Source organism: Penicillium griseofulvum, assembly GCF_001561935.1.
Source record: "Penicillium griseofulvum strain PG3 chromosome Unknown contig_84, whole genome shotgun sequence".
NCBI classification, from domain to species: domain Eukaryota; kingdom Fungi; phylum Ascomycota; class Eurotiomycetes; order Eurotiales; family Aspergillaceae; genus Penicillium; species Penicillium griseofulvum.
Window position 1 is genome coordinate 847,016 of NW_024467475.1, and position 16,931 is coordinate 863,946.

The window sequence follows — 16,931 nt, forward strand, 5'->3', positions numbered from 1 at the left end:
ATGTGAACAATCTGGGTTGGGGAGAATCCGAGGAAGAATGGGGGCGAGGAGGGAGAGAAAGGGTGTTTCGGACGATCAAAAGTTGTCCACAAATGGTGGCTTCTGGACTCTCTCCCGCTCTACAGTCATCTCTCCCTCTCCTTTATTTCATCCTTTAATCCTGACCCATAACTGTGCTAATGGTATTTATTCTACATCTGTCAATCTGTCAATCTGCCAAGACTTACACATCTACAGGCTAATCTCCCTAACTTGCGACGCCTCTTTGTGGAGGCCAGGACAGAGGCGGAGGAGAACGAGTACTCGCGAAAAGCTGTAGGTCTTTGGACCACGCAAGTTGATTTAATAAAGCTAACAAGTATAGTTCTACAATCTTGTCCTCTTCATCTCTTCTGTTGCCATTTTCAGCTTGACTGCCCAGCGCATGAGTGGACCGAAAGCTGGACGATGATGATGACCCTTTCCATATATGTGGACCTTATGAAGTATGTATGAAGTATGAAGTATGAAGTATAAAGTGACAAGACATAATCCGATTTACTGGCAGTCCAGCCGCTGGTTCGACGAAGTCTTTAATTACGAGTCCTATGCTATCCTTCAATCAGTCTCTTCGCCCTCGCTCTCTAAGAATGCAAGTGCCTGTCGCCCCCGATTTAGCCTACGACGAGGCTTCGAATCCCCATCATTCTCCTCGTCACTCTTGGCACCCCATTGCTTTGCGCCTTGCTGGATCTGCTCTAGATCTGCTTTCAGCTCCCGTTCTTCGCGGATCTGGTTTGCTTTTTCTTGGGATGGCCGGCCAGTCATCCCAGCATCCTCCAGCATCCCCTTGAGGTGCTTGATTTTGGCCTTCGGGCTGTCATACGGCGCCAGTTCTTTGCCCCACAGCTTACGGATCCCGCACTTGATGAGCCATCCTTGCAGTCGTTTGATCTCAGCCTGATCTGGGCTGATATCCTCATCCTTGGCTTTGGGAGCCTTCTTCGTTTTGGTCGCAGTTCCCGCAGCACTTTTCTGTCGCTTGCGTGGAGCCTTAGCCTGAGGCTCTTCGTCAAGCACCACCGACATCTCGCTTTCGGAATCTTCCTTGGTATCTCTGGTCGGTTTGGCGGCATCTGATGTATCATCGGGAACATCGGAAGCGTCTGATGCTTCGTTGGTTGGGGGCTTTCGTACGGAGGCCTTCTTGAGCGGCGATTGCTTCACTGGCGCTTTAGATCGTTTCTTCGGCTTTGTGACATCATCATCATCACTCTCATTACCAGATAAATCAGAAGCGTCCGACATGTCTTTCTTGGGTTTCTGGACGGAGGCCTTCTTCACTGGCGACTTCTTCACTGGCGCTTTCGATCGACTCTTAGGTTTTGTAACCTCGTCACTCTCGTCCGACGGGAGGGATAGCTCAACCTCCTCATCGGACACCGGTGTCTTGGTCTTCTGGCGCTTCCTAGACTTTGGCGAGACCTCGGGTTTTGCTCGCTTCTTAACGGCAGCAGGCTTGGACTTTGGAAGAGGAGACGATTGTGGATTTTGGATTTCCTGGTCTTGTATTTCCTGTAAATGCATCACAATCAGTGTCTTTTTCTCCGAAGCTGCGATGAAGCTACTGAAAAGAGTGCGCTAAAGTAAAAGAAAGACTCACCACCTCGCTCTTAATTATAGCCTCACTCCGCGCTTTCCAATCACCTGTAGACTTAAAGTACCCCTCTGTGAGACCTAGTGTAGCTTCCGCCGCAAGTCGCACGCGCTTCACGGTCAATTCCTCCATATTCCCTGACTTGAAGATTGCAGCCACTTGGTCGCGAAGGCCTCTCTCAAGGACTTTGTCAGAGGGAACGCTCGGCGCCTCACTCTCAGCTTCAGACTCAGAGTCAGACATTGTATACTTCGGCGGCATGTTGACGTCGCACTATGGCAATTGAGAATATGTTAATAATATAAGAGTGAGTTCGCATGAATGACCTAGTTGGTCATATGTGGATAATTTGGGACCAAAGAACAAAGTAGTGGAAAGAGGTATATGTATTCCAGTCGAACTGCGAACCTGGGCGCGTCTGCGTCCAGTGGACGGGTTGAGCGCGCGGGAACGGATGACAAAGCGGGTTTCGAGATTGATCGGCGTTACATTTCACTATCATTTACGACTCTTGCTCTGAAAGCTCAGCTTCTGGAATTTAGACTTATTCAAAGCTCATTGATCTTAAAGATCGTGCTCACTTCTTTTTTGGTGTCTTTCTGCTTACTTTTGCACCCAATACCCGTCACTATTTCCTCTTTCTAGCCTCCGGTGTTTCTCCGCAATATATTAGAAATCAACTCCGAATCACTTTCAGAACTTCAAATCACCAATTTCCCAAGGGAATCAAATATCTACAAGCGAAAATATGTCCTCGGTTCCACCGGAGCAAGTCACTAGTGAATATAAAGGTACAGGGTCTATGTTCAATCAACAAAACCCCGCGACCTCCGCAAGCTCCTCCAAGCCCGCCGGAAACGATGACTCGAAGGCCCCATTGCCCAAGGGCGTAGTGCTGGACAAAGACGGAAAGCCGTACGTATCTGCAAATAGCAGCAATCCGGATCAGCCGGTCTACTCATGAGTCTGGTCTACCGAACAAGCTAACGTACCCACATCACAGCTGCCGCACCTGCACCTCCGTCGCCTCATGGCGAGCATTGACCAAGCAAGCAGACCTCAAAAGCGCAAACTCAAACTCCACCACACCCTCCACGTCGAACACGGGCAAAATGACAACTTCAACACCCGCTCTCGCCGCCGCCGCAACCCCCTCCCCGAGCGAAACTCGCTCAGACTGTCCACCAGATGTTGAAGAGCTAGGTCGCTCAACATGGACGCTATTGCACTCAATGGCAGCCACATACCCCGAAAAGGCAAACCAAGAACACCAGGCTAATATGAGCGGGTTCTTGAAGTTCTTCTCGAAGCTATACCCATGCTGGGTGTGCGCGGATGATTTCCAGAAATGGATGGCGCACCCCAGTGGGCAGAATCAGCCGAAATTGGGGAGTCGCAAGGAGTTTGGGTGGTGGATGTGCGAGGCGCATAACGAGGTGAACCGGAAGCTTGGGAAGAAAGAGTTTGATTGTCGACTTTGGGAGGAGAGGTGGCGTACTGGGTGGAAGGATGGTCGGTGTGATTGAGCTGTATGTTTATAATGCTTTGGCTGGAGTGGTCTTCTCTCTACTCTTCTTTTTGGACATCTCCCTTGTACATTAGATATGTATGCATTATTTGGCGAATCAATATAGATTGTACTTTTATCATTACTGGCCGAGTATAGACCAGGCGACTAAAGGCCTGACCTTCGAATGATGACTACAACAGAGAGCATTTGGACAAAACATGTTCGCATACAAACTAGATCGCTAAGCAATTATAATCTTGGATACAAAAAGACATCTAGACAAGAGGACTGTGCAGGAAGTTTTGTCTTTCTCCCAGCCGAAAAAAAAAAATGAAAAGCGCCGCCAAACACAACTTCTCCTCGTTCAGATGAAAATGTACCCGTTTTGTAACTTCATATCAGGACGAGAGAAAAAAGGGCAGAAAACCGTTATGCTTCGTCATGCAATTAAAATTGACTGGGGACGAACAGGCGCAGGCCACTGGCCGGGGCACCAATCTCTGTAACATCCGCTATCCGGTCGACGCTTCCCTTGTACTGAGGGTGGTATTTGGCACCGGTGTAGGGGTCTGAGACACTGGGAGAGCCGCTGTAGATAGGAGTGAAGGAGGCAGCGCAGATATCGAACTCGGCGAAGGGGTCGAAGTCAATATCGATTTGGTCTTGAGGATTACGTTCGCACTGAGCTTTGATCTTCTTGGCCTGTTTGTCACAGTTAGTATTGGTATATCACAAGTTGAACATTCACTTTTGGGAAAATACGTACCTGTTCCAAAAGCTTAGCGGAACCTCCATTAGCCAACATCCGATTGGCAAAGCTCAAGGCTGAGCCGTAGTTCTTATTGGCAAAGGCCAACTTCATAGCAGCCATCAATGCCAGTTGTCGGTGAGCAACCTCGAGCTTAGGGATTGTGAAGTAGGCGGACAGCTCAAGGCTGCGCTTGAGGTCCTCAGGGGAGTCGGTGGAGAGAGTACGACGCTGGAGCTCGATCGACATAGCGAGAATGTATTCCCGAGCAGTGGCAATGATCTTCTTTGCCTCCTCAACTTCAGCTTCCGAAGAGACAGTGTTGACAAGGACAGTGTGGAGAATGCGCTTGAAGATTGCTACACCATCCTCCAATCTGTTTGACCGCATAGCGGCATAACCCTCTTGCAGGTCAGCACTGGCAACCGTCTCTAGGTCTCGGGGGATGATGGGGAGCATCTTCCGGGAATCAGTCTCGTCGACGGTTCGGCGCACATAGTTGACCAAAGGCGGCAGACCAGCAGTCGCCGGGAGATAGGTCTTAGTCGCCTTGTAAACTTCGAGGAAGCGAGGCTTGAGAGGAGCGAACTGAACGGCACCAACTTGACGGTTCAACAGCTGCATCGCAGTGTCGAAAGAGCCAGCGGCAACGTGATCAGCAGCCAGCGGGGAGTTACGAGCCCACAAATCGGCCTCAGAACCGCCCGCGCCAGCTTCGGCGCTTTCCACATTGACAAAGTCGACCTCTTCCTCAACATTGACATCATCACCCATATCCCATCCGGATACTTCCTCTTCATCTTCATCAAGGGTTTCCCGAGCGAGCGTGGCGTCTTGTTCCTCTTCCTCAATCTCAAATCCATCAGCACCAGCCTCTTCATCAGCGGCACCAACCTCTCCAAGAAGAGCCTTCTCAAAGGAAGAGTGACCGGCAGCCTTGACAGGCCAGTTGGACTTGAAAGTGGGCACAATAGGGTGGGGAACCTTCAGAGGTTGCTCGAGTGTGGGTAGGCCAATCTGATCTTCAGTGATACCAACAGCCTCCAAAATGGACTCAGCCTCTTCAACCAGACCATGTGACTTGGCAGTGAGATAGGCAAGAGGATCTAGCGAAAATTAGTATGAAGGAAACAATTGCCAATGGGTTTAATACATACACAAGTCTACTTCCTTGAACATCTGGATTCGATCCTCAACGTCCCCGCGGTAGATGGCGTTTTGGAAGCGAGAGGTGAAGTCGCCACGGTGTTCAGCAATCTTAGCCATACGGGCTAGCTTCTCCTGGTCACCGGTACAGAGGTAGAGGAAAGAGAGCTTGTCGAAACTACGTTGCTTTTGGTAAGTCATTTCGACGGTCTGGTGGTTACCATGAGCCAATGCCTCAGCTCCAAGCCTGCTCCAGAAGTTGGGGCGGTCGAGTTCCCGTGCCATTTCATTGGCAACCTCGAGGTTACCACATTCAAGGGCAAGGTCAAAGCGGGTCTGGGGGTCTTGCACGAATTGAAGAGCAATTTCCGGATAACCCTTCTTTTGCAGATAAGAAATGATGCTCTGGCCGACCAAACTCGAGGTCTTGATAATCTGAAGCATTTCGTCATAATTCCGCTTCACGAGGGCGAGTTTGAAACGGTATTCGGTTGGGTCAATCTCCAAGACCCGTGGCTGGGCGTTGCGGTCAAGAGCATAGACGCTGCGTCCCTTGACACGCACGAGGTATACGGTCTGATCAAGAGTGCGGATAATACCGTTGTCACCGTTGAGAAGGGAATACTTCACATGGTTAAGGGTAGAGTAGAGCAGGACACCAGCATCATCCCACGTAGCACTCTTGATGCGAATAGTCTCGTGCAAGGTGCTAACCTGTTCGAGGGTCTTGGTCACGATGGTGACATTGTGTTTGCTGAGCAAAGCGCAGTACAAGCCATCGTTAGACCACACCACATACTTCACTCCGCTAACAGCAAGCTCTGCAAGCTGTTTCTTCTGTTGGATATCGAAAAGGGTAACATGTGTAGGGGTGATGAAGAGAAGGCATCCGGTTCCACCAAAGTAAATATCAGTCGTGCCGGCGGGGGGCTTGATTGTCTTCGTTGTGGAGTTGCTAAGATCCTTGATATCAACCTGTTGGCTCGAGGGGTTGAAGACAGCAAAACGGTTGCGCGCGACGAAAACCGCTGAAGTGGCCTGTCCACGCTTAACGTCTGTAGGTTCAACAGCTCCAGTGCCATCTCTAGGGAGATGAATCAATTCATAGGTGCCATTATCAGTAGGCGATGTAACCAGAATAGCACGCTCAGCGGGGTTGTAAGAGAGGGTACGCGGAGGGACCCATGGTGAACCTAGCTTGCGCAGCGAAAGCATCGGCGGCGACTCGACATTCTTGGCGAAGTCATATGACTTAACGTGCTTATCCTTTGTGATGTAAAACAGCTGGTTCTGGTAGATAGCAGACGCAGGACGCTCCCGCTCGAGCTTGAAGACCATAACACCGGTATCATGGCCTGCGGCAAACAGGTTCATCTCGGGATGGGCAGCGATAACCCAAAATCGATCAAGGTCGCGCTTAAAGGACTGAACGGAGGTACGCTTGTTAAGATCCCATGCGCGAATCGTCTTATCTTCGCCGACGGAAAGGATGAGGTCCTGGTGTGGGTGGAACAGAGCAGCGGAAGCATTTTGGAAATGGCCGCGGCAAGTATCGACTTCCCAGGCCTTGGTATCACTCATCCGCCACAGCTTAACCAATCGATCGTCACCGGCCGACACTAGCAAGGGCAGTGTGGGGTGGAACGACACCCAGTTAACACCACGGTCATGACCCTCCAGCACAAACTTAACCACCGCATCGGTGTTTCCAAACATATCAGCCTGGTTTGGATTGGCCCTTGCCATTTGATCTTCGAACGACACCGAGGTTGGGGCTGAGTGCTTCTTCCGCAGGCCGGAGATGTCCCAAATGCGAACCGACTGATCCAACGAGGCGGAGGCAATGAGATCCTCGGTGGGGTGGAACTGAGCACACATAACATAGTGGTTGTGACCGGTCATCGTACAGACTGAAAACAATCGAAGCGTTAGTCCATACTCACACGTGTAGTAGCTCTAATGCATCTTACTGAGTGACCGATTTTGCCAGTTCCAGATTCTGATGGTCTGGTCATCGGACGCAGACAGAATCCAGGGCAGCTCGGGGTGGAAGAAAACTGTTCGCACATAATCCAGATGGCCATTCAATGTGAACAAGCACCTCCGGGTCTGGTAGTTCCAGACCTTGATCTTGTAGTCGTCACCTCCGGACACAAACAGGGGCTGGGTTGGGTGAAAGTCAACTCCGCGAACCGGGCCATCGTGTTCTTCGAATCGGTCAATAAGGGTTCCCATGCGGTAGTCCCATAGTTGGATGGTAGAGGAATGAAGGGAAACGAGAATCCATGGCCTGTTTTGAGGTCAGATTGGGTCCTTTGAGGTGTTAGGTGTCCCTCCGCGGGATTGACTGACCGTTTGGGATGGAATGCGATTCCCTTGGCTCTGGAGGATTTGGACTCAAACTGCATAAGAGAGAATGATTAGCATCTTCAATTGAGTCTCGTTGTTTGATGGCGCATTTAAGATGCCGAGGGGGGCGTACCTTGGTGAGCATGTTTGGGGAGGAGGACTGCATCTTGAAGATTTGGCCGGAGCCGCACTGTAAAGTAGCAAGCTCCGCACACTAGAGAGCAATGTAAGGCAGAGGCGACCACCGCATCCACCTGAAAGAAATAAAAGAGCGGAAGGTAAACACTTGGTGCTGGTGTTGGTGTAGCAGTAAACTAAACGTGGACTCTATTGTGGAAGCGAATGACATCGGCCAATCGCTGCCGGGCGGTGAGCGGTCAGGGGGATAGCTAGTCTCGACCTTTATTTTTGTACAACATTCTTGTTTTTAGATCAAATATATTCGATATATTATCTACATTGAATTGATTATGGACTATTTTTTTCCCCTTGAATATACATCCAAATTTCAACTTCGAAGTGGAGATGTTGTTCTCCATCTATATACCCCCGCGTTAGAAGCATCTGGAAGTCCATGATGTTATGACGACCATCACTTTCTTGCCTTCAATTCTACTCCTGTAATTAATCCTTTAATGAGCATTCCTTTGATTACACACTCCATCGTTCCTTCTCTAGAAGCCCGGTTATACTTTGCGACCTAACCGTCTACTTTGGACTGGCAACTACCTTGGACTGGAAAACTACTTTGAATTGGAAGACTATCTCGGACTGCAATGTGAACACAGGGGTTCAAGGCGTGATATCAAATTATGGAAGATCTCCCAATGGATGACACAGGGCCTGTCAGGACAGATCAGCCCGAATACTCCGCCGGGTTTACTTCTTTTGGTACCGCAGCAGACCCCCAGCCGGAGGAAAGTGACCAGAGCATGGACGAATCAGGACCCTCAACGCCTACCCACGACACGGATCTGCTCGAAGACAGCGATGAAGAAATTCGGGTCATCAAGCCGTATGATATTGAAGAGCCCGATCATGAGTTAGAATCTCCGGTGCCAAGGGTAGATCAACTGTGTCTCCCAGATCGGTTCGAACGATGGCAGCGTGACTTGACAGACTACCTGGATGACCTGGACGACCGGCCAGTTGAATTTAATGGCAATACAATGCGGTCGATGCGGAAGAGAGGACGAAAGAGGAAGCCACCCAACAACACTCCCGCTACACAGCCGTCTAATCCGCCCTCTAAACAAAGATATGCATCAGCCGAGACTCAGCCTCAAATGCACGACCACATCCCCAAAAGACGAAGGGTTAGCGAACCACCACAATGGAATCCTTCAAATGTGGACTCATTTGGCGCTTTCCGGGAAACCAACACGAATGAAAGCTCAAGTTCAGAGACACAATCGGTGGACCTGAATCACAATGAGACCATGAATAACTCGCCCGTGGCCGATGAAATGGATATCGACTGAAATAAATCTCATAAGTAATTCTTGGCAGTAACTCTCACCGATGTCACTCACAATTATGTTTGCGGATTTTGCGAGTATCACATGACGTCATTCGTATCTCATCGCAGGCTGTAGCTCTGGAGACACTTCGCTGGATTAGATCTGTCTTGATCTTTACACCATCCGAGAAGAGCTCCGGTCACAATCCACCATTCATTATGGCTACACGAACATCCTCACGCCATGCTGCCCAGAAGGCCAAGGAAGCCATATCAACTTCCGCCGAGCCGACTAGCAAGGCTTCCAAGGGAACAAAGCGGAAAGGTCAGACCGAAGAAGCTCCACATCCCAAAAAGGAGAAAACAGAGGACATAAAGCCAGACGAAGAGAAGGCGGAGCAGGTGACAGAGGAAGCACCTGCCGAGAAAGAAGCACCTACCGGGAAGGAAGCACCTACCGAGAAGGAAGCACCTACCGAGAAGGAAGCACCTACCGAGAAGGAAGCACCTACTGAGAAGGAGGAAGCACCTACTGAGAAGGAGGAAGCACCTACTGAGAAGGAGGAAGCACCTACTGAGAAAGCACCTACCGAGAAGGAAGCACCTACCGAGAAGGAAGCACCTGCCAAGGCAGAAGAACCATCCGAAGGACAACCATCAAAGGAGAAACTGGCTGAAATCCCTCCCGAGAAGCCTCATGAAATTGAGGGAGGTCTTCACACGTCTGAGGAGAGGGAAAACGTGGTATCCTCGAACATCCTCGAGAAGGGTTTCATCTACTTCTTCTTCCGCCCACGGGTCAATGTAGACGACCCCACAAGTATCAGCGATGTCGCCCGAAGCTTCTTTGTCCTTCGACCCACCGTTCTCGGGGCGGAATTCGACAAAGGTCAAGGCCCCGTCGACAAAGACGCCTCATGTCGCTTGATGATACTTCCAAAAAAGAAGTTCCCGACCTCACCCAGAGAACGGGATATGGGATTTGTGGAGAAGGCTGGACAATCTATGCAATCCCTCCACGAAAAGTTCATTGCCGGTACCACATACCAGACTGCCACTCGAGGTGAACGTCACACCGAGGACGCCAGACCTTACGCGGAAGGTGTCTACGCGATCACTTCCACGCCGCGGGCATCACACCTCGCCTATATCCTGACCATTCCTGCCGAGCTGGGCGATATTCAGGAGGATTTCGGTCTGCAAGAACGCGGAAGTTGGATTGTTCAGTCGAAGAATCCCAAGTTTGCCGGTCCGCCGATTGGTCAATTGCCAAAGAACCCAGATTTCCCTCCAGAGTAAGTAGTCTCCCGTAGAGAGACTATAATATTCGCGTATTAACATTATTCTCGTTAGTGTCCTCGAGAAATTTGGAGATCTTCGATGGGTGCCTCTGCAACCCGAGTTCCTGGACTATCCAAATTCCCAATTCCTCATGATCGGCGAGGCACAGAACCACCTCGGCAAAGCTGCATCTTCTGAGGGAGGTAAGCAGCCTCATGAGGAAGAACCTGGCCAGGAATTGGAGAAACTGGAAGACGAAAACGAGCACCGAGTTGATGCTCTCCATGGTATGTTGCTATGTTGATTCTATGTTGATCAGGTTGAGACTGACAAAACCTCTAGGAGATTCAACTGTCTATGAAGACCTGGGCTTCGACGCAAAGAATTACCCCGAAGTTCCTACGACTTGGAACGGTTAGAGTGAGCTTTGAGCCGCAAACAGGGACTTCAGATTATCCCTTAAAAGTAATGCTACGGATCACACTTACATGGAAAATGATTACATATCTTTAAACTATCCATGGACCCATCCTTCTACTTGGGGAACGAACACTGATACCCGAAAAAGCTACTGTAGTATTATCTAAGTACGTTTAACAATTCAACGCCATCTCAAGTCAAATGGTAAGAGTATCTACCAGTTGTATCTGATGTGCCCATGGCAAGTTCAACCACATGGATACATCCAGCCACAGCCCTGACATTCAAATTGAAAAGTAAATAGCTGAAGTAGCGCAACAAAGCTTGAGTCCTTCCCCAACTTCAAAGATAAGCAGAAGGTGTAATTGATCATGGCGGCGTTAATAGAAAAAAAAGAGTAAAAGTTATGATTATTTGAAATAAAAATGGCGTTATCAATCGCGTGAACGCAGGATCAGGACTGATATCAAGGATGCATCATGTAGTAACATGTCCATACAAGTAGAAACCAATACATCGATTGGTCGAGCGGGGAAACTAATGTTGGACTACATTGATAGCATGCAAGATATCCTCAAGAGACCATCCCGGCCCGCCGGGGACAATCTCTGCCCAGACCTCTTCGGGGACGGCATCGTTGGGATCGAGCAGACTCCAGTTCGGACTAGGTTCCGGTTTGATCCATTTGAAATCTTCGACCTGGCTCCAACGGTCTTCGTGGTCGGGACGGTCATGATCCAAGGCCTAGATAGAGTAGTGTAAGTAAAAAGTTAAAGAGAAACGATAGCCACAAGGGAAACACTGACATAGGCCTTCGGGATCCGACCAAACCGGATGTTGGAACAGTCCTCAATAATGGGGTTGCTAGAGCAGCTGAGATAGACATCAACGTTGCTACAGTTGTGCATGCGGAACTGGCGGCAAGATATCACCATCACACTACGCTCAATTCCGGTAATGTGTGCAGGACCACTGACTTGACCGCAGATCAATAAGCTTTCTTTGATCCCCTTGGCAGTTAGACTGGCATATGGCTTTCCGTTGGCAGTAGGAATGGACATATCAACGATGCAGCGATTTAGAGAGGTTATAGACACTGGGACTGTGGATGTCGACCCGGAGGCCGGAAGCATAATGTGAAGTCCATGATGATCATTGACCGACACAGAGGATATGCCGGTGGCTGCAAATGTACCAGCTGGCTTCTCTGCGGGGGACTTTGTGGCAAAGTCCCCGACTGAGACACCCGGGAATGAAGTCGGCGCAAGCTCAGGACGCTCTTGTTGCTGCTTCTCCGGTTCGTTCAGTGGGGTGGAAGGGTAGTTGGGTGTCTGGTTCGCGGACGAGCCAACGGACGAGGCACCTGGGGAGTGGTACCCAGGTATGCTAAGTCGCCCGTCAGCAGCCAGCACGGCAGCATCAGACAAAGATATAGCAGAGGTATTTTTCTTAGTCTTGAAGCTAAACTTTGATCGAGGCTCGAATGCCGCACGTGTCTCGCTCAATCGATCCTGCAAAGCTTTGATTGCCTGTTAATATGTTAGCTCTGCTCTATCAAGAAAGAGCACGAGTAGCATATACCTCTGCGTACACCCTCTGATCATAGGTGGGAATATAGCTCGCCGCATCCTTGACCTCATTGGATAACCGCACGATCCCGGCAAGGCAGTGGTCTGTTGCATCGACACGTTCACCACCCACGAGCGATGTATCTGCAAGACGATCCATCTCCTGCTGCAAAGCTGAAATGGTAATGTTCTTAGCAATGGTATTCTTAATTTTGTTGGCGTCTAATGAAAGTGGCGTTTTCCTATCAATGGGGACATACCGGTGATCTCATACTGGAAGTAGCGGAAGAAGCGTTCATTCAAGGGAATATCGGCTTTTGAGACAGTCTGATTGTCCGCCGACAGTCGGCGCGGTTTATTTTCTGCTTCGGCCATGGTGTAGAAGGTTTAGGATTGAAACCGAAGATGAAGGGGATGAGAGAGAGCTCGGGAGGTGGAATGTAGCAATGACGTCGATTCAATCCCCAGCTTAATCATGCCACCCCGCACGTTATTGCAGGCAAACAACTTATATTTCGTCTGATTTGTGATGGAAGGGAACTGTGAGATGCTTTTGCAGCTGTGAGCGAAAAATCGCTGTATTTCCCCACATTCAAATATTTATATCAATTTTCTCGGAGTTGAATTCCAAAATAAGTTCGGAATTCGAAAACTCGGGTTATATTGGGGTAAATCCCACAATATCCAGTTATAAACTTCGTTCTTATTTTTTTTTGAAGTGATTGGCCTCAGACCTCAGATTGACGCGATAATCACTGCAGCTTCACTGTGACGTCGATCATCCCGCATTTCACGGACGTCGGAAATCAGATGATCCGTATAGTCTTTCAGGCAACAAGGCATCAACTCCACTTCATATTTCCTCTTTTTGTGTTATACTACATCCATACATTCATAAATGATCTTACTCTTTGAGCTACGGATTTGGAAGAGTATGTAGATACACAACTTTCTCTAAAAATGTCACAATGAACGGTTTGTATTGTCTTTTTCTATTCCTAGATTGACATAACGATAGCACAATCTAGGCCCACAAGCTGACTACTTTCTGGTCCAATGAGGGATATGGAGCTTGAGGGCTGAGCATGTAAACTCCATTTCTGCACGGAGGTAAGACAGTGGAAACACTGGATTTTGAGCTGTTGCAACCTAAGCTTGTTCAGTTATACAAATATAAGCTAGGCAAATAAGACTGTCCACGAGGTCATTTCGGTTGAGAAGTTACTAGATCCACACTGATCACAATTAGTATATCGTTTCTCTGGATGTCTCTTCCTGAATATGTCGGCCCTGATAGGAATATCCCAGGCTATAGGAATGGACTGGGTTTAGGCTCGGTGTATGGCAGATATCGGTGACTATCATGTTGGTGTGCAACGTTGTACTGTTATATTTCCACCTGGTATCTATCTCGCGCCAATTTCATGCCTAGTTCGGATAATTCCGGTCATTTACCAGATGACATATTATATCCTCGTGAATATCGATATATTTCTAAATCGGCTGGAGGGTGATATATTTAGTCTGATGCCCTAGTGTGGTGGTTGTTCACTATGTCACTTTCGCAAATATTTAATGACAAGATGAGACCTCAATCTCTGCTTCTTCAAACCTTGGCCCTTGTGCTATGCTGTATCCGGCTGGCGTTTGCCGTTGATTCCAGTCACCAACGGGTTGAACAGCTTGACAAGGTACCGGATGGCTGGTCAAGAGGGGATAGACCGTTGGCCTCTAAGCTTATAAAATTCCGATTAGCGATTACCCAGCATAATGCTGGAGAGTTCGAGCAAAAGGTCATAGAGCTCTCAACCCCAGGTCACGCGAGCTATGGCCAACACATGAAAAGAGACGAAGTGAAGAAATTCCTGAGCCCATCTCCAGACGTTTCAGACAAGATAATTGAATGGCTGCGGTCAGAAAATGTTCCCCCAAGTTCTATCAACTTAAATAGCCATTGGATCTCGTTCACTGTTCCAATTTCACAGGCCGAGCAGATGTTGAAGACGCAGTTTTTCTACTTCTATCAAGAGGCCCACCAAAGCGTCGCCATTCGAACTCTTGGCTACTCTGTGCCTAGAGCCTTACATCCCTACATTCAATTGATTCAGCCTACAACTCGATTCGGCAATGTCGTTCCTCAAAAGAGCTCCACACTCGAACGGGAGCCAGCGACTGCTGGGCAACTAGCTGCTGGATGTAATACAACTATCACGCCAGACTGCCTTCGGGATCTGTATGGAATTGATAACACGACCACCAGACCCGATTGGCGAAATCGACTGGGGATATCTGGTTTCCTGGAACAATATGCTCGCCACGCTGATTTCGATGAGTTTTTGCGTCATTACGCCCAAAGCCAAACAGACACAAACTTCAGTGTAGTCTCGGTCAACGGCGGCCGGGATGGTCAAGACTCTATGTCCGATAGTGTCGAAGCAAATCTAGATGTACAGTACTCCATACCGCTGGCGGATGAAGTGCTAGCAACATTTTATAGCACCGGGGGGCGAGGCCCTGTTGTCCCCGAAATAAATCACCCAGACCCCACCATATCAACAAACGAGCCATATCTTGAACAGCTCCATTACTTCTTGGATCTCCCAGATGAAGACCTCCCTGCAGTGCTATCTAACTCATATGGAGAAGATGAGCAGAGTCTTCCAGCGTCCTATTTAAACGCAACTTGCAGCCTATTTGCCCAGCTCAGTGCCCGGGGCGTTTCAATACTTTTCAGTAGCGGAGATGATGGCCCGGGACGTGCTTGTGTGAGAAATGACGGGACGAATCAAACAAGATTTCTCCCTGTATACCCAGCTTCTTGTCCATTTGTTACCTCAGTGGGAGGAACATACAACATCAATCCCGAAAGAGCGGTTTCCTTCTCTGGAGGCGGGTTTTCTGAGGTGTTCCCTCGTCCCCAGTACCAGCAACAGGCAGTGAATGACTACCTTCGCCATCTTGGAAATCGATGGAATGGACTATACAATGGCACGGGAAGAGGATATCCCGATGTATCAGCTCAAGCCGCGAATTTCATTGTTCGAGACCAAGGCGAGTGGATCTCAGTCCACGGTACAAGGTTTGTTTCGACAGATTTAAGGATAGAACAACGAGTTGACATTTTACAGTGCTTCAGCACCAGTGGTTGCAGGTATTGTTTCTCGGCTCAATTCTGCCCGTATTGCCCAGGGTAAGCCCCGAATGGGCTTCCTGAACCCATGGCTTTATAGCCACGGGCGTGAAGGATTCACGGATATTGTTCTCGGCGGTTCTTCGGGCTGTAGCTGGGCTGCTGTCAATGCTACTCTTCGGATACAGAATGCAAGTTGGGATGCGACCGAAGGGTGGGATCCGGTGACAGGGCTAGGCACACCCTTGTTCCGTACACTTGTGACATTGGCATTATCAGATGATGTGTAGACACATAAATTTGAGTAATATATAGCTATAATGGACACTGAGTGCTGTCGTTCACTAATATCCAAACAAAGATTAGACAGCCTGGCTTGTGGTGTCAACATCCATCCAGACCGGCGATTATAAATGCCCACACGTGACCGCAAGCTTACCGCCTACCGCAGCTCCGTCATGAGCACCGGAATGTCACCAACAATCATCACTCAAAACCCGAACTCTCTATCGTTTCAGCTGTTTCAATTACTGTCTTCGTCCCATTACGGCTAGTCTGCCTTACTCCCTTTCAGCATTGTTCTTACCCCACACAACCTCCACCATGTCCGATCTACAGTCCCTCGTGTCAGAGCTCCACGGTGCTATTGAGCGCAAACAGTTCGACGCCGCCAACGACCTCCTCATCCGTTCCAAGCGAGCTCTCCTTATGCAAAATGCCTTGATTCCTACTTCTTCCACACCTCCCCAGCTTGTTGTTCTTGCCCGCCAAGTCCTCGAACTCGGAGCACTTGCTTCCATCCGCCAGAAAGACGCCCAGCTATTCACACGGTACTACCAGCAACTTCAGCCATTCTACGATCTTGAAAGACATGCCGGTCTGCCCGGGCAGAGCTCTTCGGAAGTCGACTTCAGCACTAGCCAACGCAGCAAGATTACAGGGCTGTATCTGCTTCTTCTTTTGAGCATGGGCGACAGTGCCAACTTCCACACAGTACTAGAGGGATTAGTGGAAGAGGCGAGTCTGAAGGGTGGCCGTGTTGAGGATGATGCGTGCATCAAGTACCCCGTTGAGCTGGAGCGCAACTTGATGGAGGGAAGCTACGACAAGGTGTGGCGGGAGACGAAGTCCGAGCGTGTTCCATCGGAAGACTTTGGTCTGTTTTCAAGTGTAAGTTGCATGCGTGATCAGTTCGCGGTTTAATTTTCAACCGGCAAGCGTACTAATCAGCGACCCTATAGGTTCTTGTCGGCACTATCCGCAATGAAATCGCAGGTTGCTCAGAGAAGGCATACCCATCCCTCCCCATTTCCAACGCCAAGAACCTCCTCTTCCTCGAGTCTGAGGGTGCAGTGATTGATTTTGCCAAGGAGCGCGGCTGGATCCTCCGCGACGGCCGGATATACTTCCCTGTTGAGCCCGAGGCAGCTGCTAGATCCGAGAGGGACATCCTGGTGGCTAGCGGCACTGTTATTGAGAATGCTTTGGGTTATGCTCGCGAGCTGGAAACTATTGTCTAATTACACGTTCAATGGGTCAATGAGAACGATATACTTTCTTGGGATATGAATGGCTTTCTTCTTGTCTTCGGGCGCGGATGTACTTGTGTACCTGTCGCTTTATGCATTGTGCTTTCTCTAGCGTGTTCATGGCCACAATCGTGTTAGAATAGTTTCGGCTTACG

General features: G+C 49.3%; 8 protein-coding genes across 8 annotated transcripts; 5 read left to right on the forward strand and 3 right to left on the reverse strand.

Annotated features, from left to right (window-relative positions):
* Positions 1–597: 597 nt before the first annotated feature.
* PGRI_048650 (putative transcriptional regulator) lies at positions 598–1,897 on the reverse strand (the record flags this gene model as incomplete). Its single annotated transcript, XM_040792578.1, has 2 exons — positions 598–1,554; positions 1,643–1,897. The coding sequence occupies 2 exons, from the start codon at positions 1,895–1,897 to the stop codon at positions 598–600; spliced, it is 1,212 nt and encodes a 403-aa protein (XP_040644545.1).
* Positions 1,898–2,384: 487 nt separating this feature from the next.
* On the forward strand, positions 2,385–3,162 carry PGRI_048660 (flavin-linked sulfhydryl oxidase; the record flags this gene model as incomplete). The annotated part of the gene is made up of 2 exons (XM_040792579.1): positions 2,385–2,551; positions 2,640–3,162. 2 exons carry the CDS (start codon positions 2,385–2,387, stop codon positions 3,160–3,162), a joined length of 690 nt encoding a protein of 229 aa, XP_040644546.1.
* A 431-nt stretch (positions 3,163–3,593) lies between these two features.
* On the reverse strand, positions 3,594–7,555 carry PGRI_048670 (coatomer subunit alpha; the record flags this gene model as incomplete). Its single annotated transcript, XM_040792580.1, has 6 exons — positions 3,594–3,848; positions 3,913–5,000; positions 5,052–6,950; positions 7,011–7,330; positions 7,393–7,442; positions 7,523–7,555. 6 exons carry the CDS (start codon positions 7,553–7,555, stop codon positions 3,594–3,596), a joined length of 3,645 nt encoding a protein of 1,214 aa, XP_040644547.1.
* Positions 7,556–8,201: 646 nt separating this feature from the next.
* PGRI_048680 (uncharacterized protein) lies at positions 8,202–8,870 on the forward strand (the record flags this gene model as incomplete). The annotated part of the gene is made up of 1 exon (XM_040792581.1): positions 8,202–8,870. One exon carries the CDS (start codon positions 8,202–8,204, stop codon positions 8,868–8,870), a length of 669 nt encoding a protein of 222 aa, XP_040644548.1.
* A 197-nt stretch (positions 8,871–9,067) lies between these two features.
* Positions 9,068–10,548, forward strand: PGRI_048690 (uncharacterized protein; the record flags this gene model as incomplete). The annotated part of the gene is made up of 3 exons (XM_040792582.1): positions 9,068–10,143; positions 10,202–10,416; positions 10,472–10,548. The coding sequence occupies 3 exons, from the start codon at positions 9,068–9,070 to the stop codon at positions 10,546–10,548; spliced, it is 1,368 nt and encodes a 455-aa protein (XP_040644549.1).
* A 538-nt stretch (positions 10,549–11,086) lies between these two features.
* Positions 11,087–12,492, reverse strand: PGRI_048700 (putative tubulin-specific chaperone c; the record flags this gene model as incomplete). Its single annotated transcript, XM_040792583.1, has 4 exons — positions 11,087–11,293; positions 11,356–12,078; positions 12,131–12,291; positions 12,378–12,492. 4 exons carry the CDS (start codon positions 12,490–12,492, stop codon positions 11,087–11,089), a joined length of 1,206 nt encoding a protein of 401 aa, XP_040644550.1.
* Positions 12,493–13,700: 1,208 nt separating this feature from the next.
* On the forward strand, positions 13,701–15,537 carry PGRI_048710 (S53 family peptidase; the record flags this gene model as incomplete). The annotated part of the gene is made up of 2 exons (XM_040792584.1): positions 13,701–15,196; positions 15,246–15,537. The coding sequence occupies 2 exons, from the start codon at positions 13,701–13,703 to the stop codon at positions 15,535–15,537; spliced, it is 1,788 nt and encodes a 595-aa protein (XP_040644551.1).
* A 313-nt stretch (positions 15,538–15,850) lies between these two features.
* Positions 15,851–16,767, forward strand: rpnL (proteasome regulatory particle lid subunit rpnL; the record flags this gene model as incomplete). The annotated part of the gene is made up of 2 exons (XM_040792585.1): positions 15,851–16,417; positions 16,489–16,767. 2 exons carry the CDS (start codon positions 15,851–15,853, stop codon positions 16,765–16,767), a joined length of 846 nt encoding a protein of 281 aa, XP_040644552.1.
* Between the last annotated feature and the right edge of the window lie 164 nt (positions 16,768–16,931).